Raw genomic sequence first — 10,485 nt, forward strand, 5'->3', positions numbered from 1 at the left:
TAAAATTAACCATCATAGCATCAACGGATGGTGTTGAGCAGATGATTGAGATCATATAACATCTATTTAGAGGATCACACGGCTGCTTGAGGAGCTGGTAAAAAGAGACAGGGAGACCATTTAATTAGCTTCGGCTTTAGGTGAAAGGCAGTGAAGCCAGAGTGACTACTGATAGCGGTGAGGTGGTGAACAGATCAGATTTGAAGTACATTTAAAGATAGAATGAAGTGCATTTGCTGATAGATGTAGGGTTTGATGTAAAGAGAGGAGATTAGAACGACTTTAACATTATAGGCCACCTGATAGAATAAAAGTAACACAGCCTGAAATGGAGAAATTTACAGGAGGAGCAAATGTGGTAAAATATATGAATCAAAAGTTTGATTTTATAAATACTGAGCTCGGGATGCTGACAGGCCTCAGATGTTGTGCAGACAGTTACATGAAATCGAAGTTCAAAGTCATAGTGAAAACATAAACGTGGAGGGCCCAGTGTTGAAAACCATGGTGCTGGACATGCTCACCTTGAAGGTGAATGTAAGCAAAGGGCTGCGTGCTGAGCTGTGAGGCATTGCAGCATGAAGACTGAGAAGAGGAAAGACAGAGGGAAAGGAAAACAAGAGCCAAGCAATGAGTTAGGAGGATACCAAGGAAAGGGCTGTGTTATGGGATGAACTGTGTTCCCCGAAATGGGTATGTTGATGCCCTAACCCCTCATGTGACTAAATTTGCAGGTAAGGCCCCTCAAGAAGGAATTAATGTTAAGTGAAGTCTTAAGGACACTGCCCTGATCCAGTGACACTAGTGTCCTTATAAGGAGAGGAAGAGACAGCAGGATATCTGTGTGCGGGGAAGAGGCCAGTGAGGATGCAGGGAGAGATGACATTTACACACCAAGGAGAGAAGCCTCAGGAGAAACCAGACCTGCTGGCACCATGATCTTGGACTTCCATACTCCAGGACTGTGAGAAAATACATTTCTGTTTTTAAAGCCACCTGTTCTGTGGCATTTTGTTGTGATAGCCGTAGCCAACTAATACAAGTGATAACACAAAGTGCAATTAAGGAAAATATTTCAAAAAGGAGGAGTTGACCCCCTGTGTCAGATATTGCTGATTGGGCAAGCAAAACAAGCACTGAAGAATACCCACAGGATGGGGCACTTCCATGGCAGCCGACGGTTACCTTTCAGTGGCGTGGTAGTGCTCCAGACTGACCTGGGTAGGTTTAAGAGAGGAAGGGAGGAAAGCGCACAGATAGAATGAGAAATGACAACACTTCTAGGAGCCTTGCTCCTAAGGGGAGCAGGAAAATAGGGAGATAGCAAGAGAGAGGGAGAGGTGTCAGATCGAAGGAAGCCATGCTACAGAAATTATTAAATGTCAGTATGTTTGTGTGAAAAGTACAAAAGAAAATGACAAACTGATGATTAGGAGAGATAGGGGACAATCACAAGAATCTGCCACTGCCTGGGAGAGAAGTGAAGCGATCCAGGGCACAGGTGGTTGTAGAAAGGGGCCAGGACGGTTTATTCAGTGCAGCAGGAGTGGAGAGAGAGCCGATGGCCCGGGAGTGCAAATGTCTATTACTACTGGTACTTCAGTACACAGATATGCTGTAAAAAGGATACAATATACTTTTAAGAGAAATGTATGCTCTTGGGTGTTTTCACCATTTTAGAGCTTTCTTTTTGGAAGCTAGGATGTATCATCCCTTATACAGGGTCTATGAATTCAGAGTAACATAAATAGAGGCAAAGGCAAATGATAAGAAGTCTCTAAGGAGACTTCATGGCCCAATTAGTAAAGCCCACACCTTAGAGCCAAGAAATATCTTGGATGTGCCTATCAGAGAACGGCAACATAGAATTTTCATAAGCCAAATTTTCCTGGCATCCACCCCAGAAATTTCTCTCTATTTCTGGCCAGTATCAAAATACCAACACATGACAAGATGTTGGGCCAAGGGGGAAATGAAGGTGAAGAGAACTTCTCAGAGAAGGCGAGTGATGGTAATTGTGCTGCTGAAGCTTCACCTATGTGTTCTGGGAGTTCCCCAAAACGAGGCAGAGAGAAACTAAACAATTCCACTGAGCACTGTGCAAGCCTTTTGGAAAATACAGCAGGTTCTATATTTGCATTATGTAGAAAAATGTGAGTCATCATTTTACAACGCAGAAGTTAAAATTTCCCCAAATCACAAAGAGACGGTAGTATATGAGGGGCCGTATTATGGGGTGGCTAGGAGCATGAACTTTGTAGCCAGAGCCCCTATGTCAAGGAAAGATCTACCACTGCATTTTTCTGCAAGACTGACAAAGTTAGCTGACTTCTCTGTGCATCAGTGTCCTCAGCTATAAAATAAGGATCATGATAGTGCTTCATGGGGTTTATTAAATCACAGGTAAATGAAAAAACACTTACAATAGTGTCTGCATAATATTGACTTTATTTTTAATATTTATTATTAGAATTTATAGTTAAACACAGAGAAGGGACTCAACAATATTAGCTTCTTTCTTTTTACTTTTTGCCTATTTTTTAATATCAAGAAGAGCACTGTAAAATATTGAATATTTGATTCTTAGATGGTATGACATCTTGGGCTTCATATAATGTTTCCTTTTATGGTGTTAGTTTCCAAAGTCACATAAAGTGTAGCCTTTCTCATGCATCATTCTTTTTGCAACTCGAAACTAGAGTGTCTAAATATATGTCACTCTTACAGTACAACTACTATAGTTACTCTCATTACTACTATTACTACCACCACCAATCATAACTAATGATAATAAACTTTCACCTTTCTGTAGTAGGCTGAATAATGGCCACCCAAAAATATCAGGTCGTAATTCCTGGAATCTGTAAATTTTATCTGATAAGGAAAAGGGATCTTCGGGGATGTGATTAAATTAAGGATCTTGAAACGGGATTATTCACAGTAGGCCCTTAATCCAATCACAACTATCCATGTAAAAGAGAGACTCTATAGACACTGAATAGAAAGCAATTCTTAGTGAGAGATAGAGGCAGAGATTGGAGTGATGTGGACTCAAGGCAAGAAACACCAAAGGATGCCAGCAGGCCCTGGATGCTGAAAGAGGCAAGGAGAAGTTTGTCTCCCAGAGCCTCTGGAGGGAAGGCAGTCCTGCCCACACCTTCGTTTCAGGCTTCTGGTCTCTAGAATTGTGACAGAATCCATTTCTTTCGATTTAAGACACCAAGGCTTTGGTGATTTTTTTTACAGCAGCCCTAGAAAATTAATATAACTTCTTTGCGTTCCTCACACTATATTTTACATGTGTTATTTTGTTTAATCATTACATTAATTATATGAGCTATGATTATCCTCTTTTATAGATATGGAAACTAACATCATACAGCTAATGAAAGTCAGAACTTGAGCTCTCACCCAGGTAGAAGATTCTAAAAGCTATCATTGTGTTTATACTTAAACGCTGTTATAATGATTTCATGTGTTTTTACTAAAATGTTTTACTATGCTTAAAAACTACGTAAAAAATCACATTTAAACAACATAATAAAAAATTACCAATGGATAGAAATTCCAAATTTGATTTAGTGCTCATACATTTCCTACTTATATACTTTCCTTTTTCTTCTACTAACAGGACACACAAGTGAAGAACAATGAATAAGAGGATGAAACAATTAATATGGTTGCAAACATTTCATCATAATTTTTAAGGGATTTTTAAAGAAAAACTAGTAAAATTTCCATGTCAAACAACATGCTTTAAGAAAAGAGAAATCTCTTTGGCTGGTAACTGTGTCTTCAGCCCTTCAGACAAGACACGCTCGAGGAAAACAACGGCAGTAGTTGCAGTACCAACTTAGACCCCAGCCTTGGTTTAATTGTCACTTTCTCATGAATCTGAAAACAGCCTTTTCAGCTTGAAAGAGGAAAATCGGCAAATAACACACCTGTTATGAGACTTGAAACTTTCCCATTAAACGTACTGTTTTTTTAAACCTGTAATTATAACAATTTTCCTTTTAAATCTTGTCTAGAGCTGCATCTTTTATTCTTTTGGAAATTGGGTAAATGTTTAATACTAGAAGACATAATCTCTTAGCTTTGTAGGTGAAGAAACTGTGATCCAAGGAGTAAAACAATTTACTCAAGGTCACATATTTAGTCATTGTAAAGCACCTATCACTACACTTCACATATAACATGTTTACAATAAAGAGAAAATCCTTTTATAATTTTTAATTTTATATTTCTAGTTGGGGGTGAGTCTGTAACATATTTAGTATTGCAAATTGTGCATGCATTAATGCTACTTCTTTCTTTTTAATTATGTTTTTATTTTACTTTTTATTTTTAATTAAACATTTTATTGACTTTAGAAAAATTCTTATTATTGATCTGTTTCACAGATGAAACATTCTTTGAACAACGAAAATCCAGGCCAGGCGTGGTGGCTTATGCCTGTAATCTCAGCACTCATGCCTGTAATCTCAGCACCGAGGCAGGTGGATCACCTGAGGTCAGGAGTTTGAGACCAGCCTGGCCAACATGGGAAAACCTCATCTCTACTAAAAATACAAAAAATTGGCTAGGTGTGGTGGTGCATGCCTGTAATCCCAGCTAGTTGGGAGGCTGAGGCGGGAGAATCGCTTAAACCCCTGAGGCAGAGGTTGTAGTGAGCTGAGATCTGCTACCGTACTCCAGCCTCAACAACAGAGAGAGACTTTGTCTCAAAAAAAAAAAAAAATCCAGTTAGTCACCTTTGAATTGATTCCATAGGAGTACTGTGTCTTAAATGCTCCTTTATTATATACAGCAAAATAGTATTATATACAAAGTCAAGAGATTAAGAGTAATATTCAAAATTTAACAATGTACAGGCATAGATAAAAAAAAAATAAGTCTTCCAGTAGATTTTAAAGTCAACTATTTACTAATTGGAAGTTTGCTCTGATCTGCCCTGATTCTTCTCACTCACCCTATAGCCACCCAAAACGTTTCTGCCATGATCGAGTATAAAAGTTTGAAAAATAGACAAGACCATTTAACTTGGTTTTATTCTCCTGATGTTGTGATTTTTGTTTTGTAGGATAATGAGGAAGAGAAATTTCTTAGGAAGAAATCAGCCAGAGTCCTTTTTACATTGCCTAACCATGACCATTTTCCAATAAGCTAGCACTGTATTCAGTGCTCAGGCCCTATTGCTTGTGGAAATTGCCCTAGAAGAACTACCTCTAGGATCAGATCGGGTCAATAGGCAGAAGAATTGGTCTCATGTTGGTGAAGTTCAGTGCAATTTATGCTGCAGTGCCAAGTTTGTGGAGATAAATTAGTCTATTAGCCACTAGTGATAAGGCTGATTGTTGAACAGCAAAAGTGAGAATAATGCATTTAGTTTTGAATTCGCTAAGAGCAAAGACAAAATGACCTAACTCTTATCAGTGGTTTTGCCACAAATCGATCACTAGTTCATCATACGCCACTATCTTTTCAATATAAGCTTTACAAAAAAAATCTACAGCTAATATCACGTGCTGTCCCCTGAGACTGTGTACAGACTGGAAAGGAACTGTTTATTTCCAAAGGACATGATTGTGTAATTACAAAAATCCAAAGGATATAAGCAAATGAGTAGAATTAGTGAGGATTAATTTAGTAAGGTCACTGGATACAATATCAATATACAAAAAGCAATTGCATTTTATCTACTAGCATGAAATAAATAGAACATATAATTTAATGCCATTTAACAATAATATTAATACATTCATTAACTAATTATATGTGATATTTATTTAAACACTCTACAAACTGCACCTATATCTATATATCTTACCTAGGAATAAAGTGTAGTGTATAATTTGGAAGCGATTCGGCCAAATTAGAATAAACACACATAGATGAGTGTGGGGAGACAGAGAAACGTGAATGTGGCAAAATGTTAACTGGTGAATTTACGTAAAAGGTACAAAGCAATTATCATGCCCTTCTTTTGAGATTTGGGTAGCTTTGAAATTTTCAAAATAAAACGTCAGAGGAAATGTTAGTAAACTTAAGGTTTAAGGAGTTAAATAACTTGCCACACTTCACAAAACAACTGGAAGGACCAGAAATACCCCCCAGCCCCTCCCTTTTGACATTCTTCTCAAGGTTCTTTTCATCTTGCTTTTCAATTAGGCCTTCCTTCCAGAAGGCATTTGAGTGAGGAGTGTCAGCCCTAGAATCAGATCTTCGTATTTCTGTTGTTACTATTTAAATAGTGGCATGCATTTATTTTATTTTTGTGTTACAGTCTAACCTTTTTTCCTTGGCATTTATTAGCTATTGCTGTTCCTCCAGGGCTCAATCATCTTTTTTATAAGCATAATTGTGTTGTCCACAATTGAATTTGAGCCTGTTTCCCAAATGTATTACTCTTATCAGTTTCATCCAGAAACTGGAAGGCAGAGGCACCCTGGCAAGTCACAGAGCTCTGCCAGGCACCACTTGGCTGTGCTGCAGCGGGTGAAATTCAGGGTCTGATAACAGATCCTTGATCTTACCCTCTAGCTCTTAGGCTCCAGCAATACATAACATTTCCAGATTTTTTATTAAGTAAACCTTTTATCAAGCTCTGTTTAATACAAAAATACCAACTCTTTTTGAGAAAACCCTCTCTTTTACAATATAGAAGCAATGTGGTTGGCATTTTTTTAAATTGTAAGAAAACAGTGGAGTTTCTGTGCAATTTACTATAAAGACAACCCAAGGAAATAGAATCACCAGATGCTTGATTTCACTTTGTGATGCTATGTTGGTATAAGAGCCATATGGTCAAAATTTTTAATATTCTTCATGAAAATTTTAACTTTATTTTTTTAAAAAAAATGTGTCCTTATTTCTTTTGCTTTTACAATAAATTAGTAAAGACCTTTGGGTCTTGACTTAACTGGTCTAACAGAAATTCCTCTGAAGTCTCAGGAGTGGTAAGTGTCTCATTGCTTAACTCATTTTCTAGACAGAAATCTCTCTCTCTCTCTCTCACTCTCTCTCTCTGTCTGTCTCTCTCTCTCTCACATACACACACACACAAACATACACACACACACACACACACACCAACTACATGTACACACAACTTACTGTTTAAATGATCTACCATCTGTATTCCAGGGAAGTACTCTTCCTGAATGCTATCATGAGAAACCATATAGTCCAGCAGTTAACAGATCAAGCTCTGTGGAACCCTGACTCTGCTCTTTTCTATCTGCCTCAATTTGGGTAAATTCCATTACAGCCATGAACCTCAATTTCCTCATCTGTAAAATGAACATAGTAACACCTACCACAAAGCATGAGAGAAAGGAATACAGATAATGTATATAAAGCAACTAGTATAAAATGAGGCTTGCAATTAACAACATAATTACTATTTTATTAAAGTTTTCTAATAAAAAAAATTTAGAAACAAATTAATATTATCCATGGTTTCTCCCAAGTGAAGAAGTGGATTGTTCATCAGTAATTAGTGTTCATCAATAATTGTGTACTGTAACTCCAAAAAGTGGCCAAACCCCAATAGATTTTATCAGTTTGTCACACTCCTTGAATTTTTTAAATGGCAACTATCTCTAATGAAAATATTTGATAACATTTTATCATATTCACAATTTAATCAATGGATAAAATATTTGGTTATCTATCACATACCTGTTTCAGTAGACAGTGGTGAAAGGCTTCACCCAGAAATACTCATTAGAAGATACTCAATAGGCTGGGCGTGGTGGTTCATGCCTGTAATCCCAACACTTTGGGAGGCCGAGGCGGGTGGATCATGAGGTCAGGAGATTGAGACCATCCTGGCCAACATGGCAAAACCCTGTCTCTACTAAAAATACAAAAATTAGCCAGGCATGGTGGTAGGCACCTGTAATCCCAGCAACTCAGGAGGCTGAGGCAGGAGAATTGCTTGAACCCGGGAGGCAGAGGTTGCAGGGAACCGAGATCGTGCCACTGCATTCCAGCCTGGGCGACAGAGCAAGACTCTGTCTCAAAGAAAAAAATAATAATAATCAAATGCAGATCTTCGGGCCCATCCTGAGAAGTCCTAAATTAGGATCCCTGGGGAAGAGGGCTAGGAATTTGCATGTCCACAAGCACTGCAGGAAATGTTTTTGTACATTGCACTTTGATAATCATTGCTTTATTGTAAAACAAAGAATAAACCCTGCAGTCCTTACTTTCTTATGTTCTTACATCATCCCAAACAGAGATACTGTGATAAAAATATGTGTGTTCCGGCATCAGTTACTGGAAAGAAACCAGATGGGAGAAGCACAAGTGTAAAGTTATGATCTCAACTCTGAAGTTAGAAGGGCTAGCTTGGCCTGAATGTGGTGAGTTCAGCCAAGTTGATAAAATTGCTAACACTATCATGAGAATATTATGACAAGAAGACAAACACATCCACATGGGTCTAGCCTCACTGAACATTCTTAACTTCCATGTGTTCACTCAGTGGATTAATCTAAATGCAGCATAGGAAGATTTTACCTCTTGGACCTCCAGTCATCATCTCTCATAGTTCTCTTCTCCTTATAGCACTTACTATACATAGGGATTTTTTTTTATTACAGACATATTACAGTTGGGTGTTGGCTACCTGACTGCCCCACAATGTCAGACCATCAGTTTTATCACAGCAGGGGCATGTGCATTCGGATCCAAATACAAAACCAGCCAACTGGTAGCCCACAATAGATAATAGATACTGTTGAGTGAATAAAATAAATGCCTTTAAACTTGGAAACGTTTAACGGTGCTTAGCCATAAAGTTGTCATTTCTTTCTCTACATGATATGTTTTCATTTAAGACTGTCATAAAACAGCATCTCTACATGATTCTAAAGTTTTTCTTTGTTTTAGAGTATCACAAATAAGAAGGCCTAGTAGCATACTGAGTAGAGCATGGGCTTTGCAGTTAGGAAGTTGTGAATTTTCATTTCATTTCTATTGCTTTCTTGCCATGGGACTCAAAGACAAGTTACTTAACCTCTCCTTCTCTCTATTTCTTCTTCTCATGAAGCTTTTCTAAACCAATAGAATACAAATAAATTGGATAAACAAGAATCTCTTCCATGTTCAAAAGGTTATAAAAACATAGGCAGTGTAAAGAAGCAGCAGAATTTTCCCAGTTATAAGACATCTACAAGGTGTCATTCTTCTACTAGCTGGTCTTGACACTCAGAATGACTTTCACGGTAAATTGCAATCCAACCAGCATATAATTTTAGGAACCTTACAGATAAGCAATAAGTACTCACAGTGTGTTCAAATTCTTGAGTTTCTTGAAGGCGCTCCCTGGAATTTCTCTTATTCTGTTAAACCTCAAGTCTCTGGGAACATAAAAAGGTGAAAAATGATTATAATATGTTGACTGTGTTCTGCCATTATTTCCAGAAGCTTGAAGGCTAAATCTCCTTTTATGATCAAACATACAGTACTAAAGGACTAAATATAATTAAGACAGAACTAGTGCACATCATACACTAATCATTAGGGAGGTGCACTGTTTACAGCAAATTTTGCATCTCTGGGGCCATATGCTTGTCACAGGATGCCAGACAAATGTGGCTATTTATAGAGCTCTGCAAAGTGTTAAAGACAGCTACACCATTTATTTTAGGTTTTATTTGTATGCCAGTAAAACAAATTCTATACATGGCAACATGTCAATTGAGTACATTTAGTTTGGAAGATAATTGATATATTAGATGTCACATATCAACTCAACACCACTGTTTGAATTTAGCAAACATTATTAATTACTTAATTTTTCTTCACAGTACAGGAATACAATGGCCTTCTACAAAGTATTAAATCAACAGAACAATTAGTTTGAGAGAGATGTTACTCCACAACCAACATTCTCTTTCATGAATCCACATCTTTTTTATTCAGCATGTAAATAATTGAGTGTCAGCTATGTGTCACCTATCATGTTAAGTAATAGGGATGCAAAGATAAGCAAGATAGGGTCCCCGCTACTGAGCACAGATAGTTCAGTGGGGGGATGTCAAGCAAGTTATTACAGGACTAGGGTGTATAGTGTTTGTGATACAACAGAGGATCAAACAAATGCCATGCACACTTGGAAGACTTAGGGACTGCTCTGCATAGAGCCCCTCTTTCAGTTGGAGAACGAGGCACCCCACTCCATGTCATTATGGTAGAGACGTCAAGCAGGGGCCTCTTCCTGCCCAGAACAGGGTGGTTAACTGGGGGCAGCATCTCCACAGACATACTGTTTCTTCCATGGGGAACATATGACCCAAGCCAGGCCAGCTGGACGTGTTTTTAAGCATTCACATGGCTGCTGAATAAAAGTCATGTTCTCTCTCTGGGGTACAGAGCTCTAAGGAAAATGAACATCTAGGGCCACTAACTCATCTTGTCCACTCTAGAAAGCACTAGCCTATGAATAAAGCCCAGCAGAAACACATAGGGCCAAAA

The 10,485-nt window shown here is 38.0% G+C and overlaps 1 protein-coding gene across 1 annotated transcript in view; it reads right to left on the reverse strand.

Annotated features, from left to right (window-relative positions):
* PXDNL (peroxidasin like) overlaps nt 1-9,562 on the reverse strand; it is a 330,955-nt gene extending 321,393 nt beyond the window's left edge. Inside the window, exon 1 of the mRNA XM_030795454.1 lies at nt 9,297-9,562. Within this exon, the coding sequence (XP_030651314.1) occupies nt 9,297-9,469 (173 nt within the window). The 5' untranslated portion in view covers nt 9,470-9,562. The remainder of the gene's footprint in view (nt 1-9,296) is intronic.
* Nucleotides 9,563-10,485: the final 923 nt, after the last annotated feature.

The sequence above is a fragment of the Nomascus leucogenys genome, chromosome 16 (assembly GCF_006542625.1).
Source record: "Nomascus leucogenys isolate Asia chromosome 16, Asia_NLE_v1, whole genome shotgun sequence".
Lineage (NCBI taxonomy): Eukaryota > Metazoa > Chordata > Mammalia > Primates > Hylobatidae > Nomascus > Nomascus leucogenys.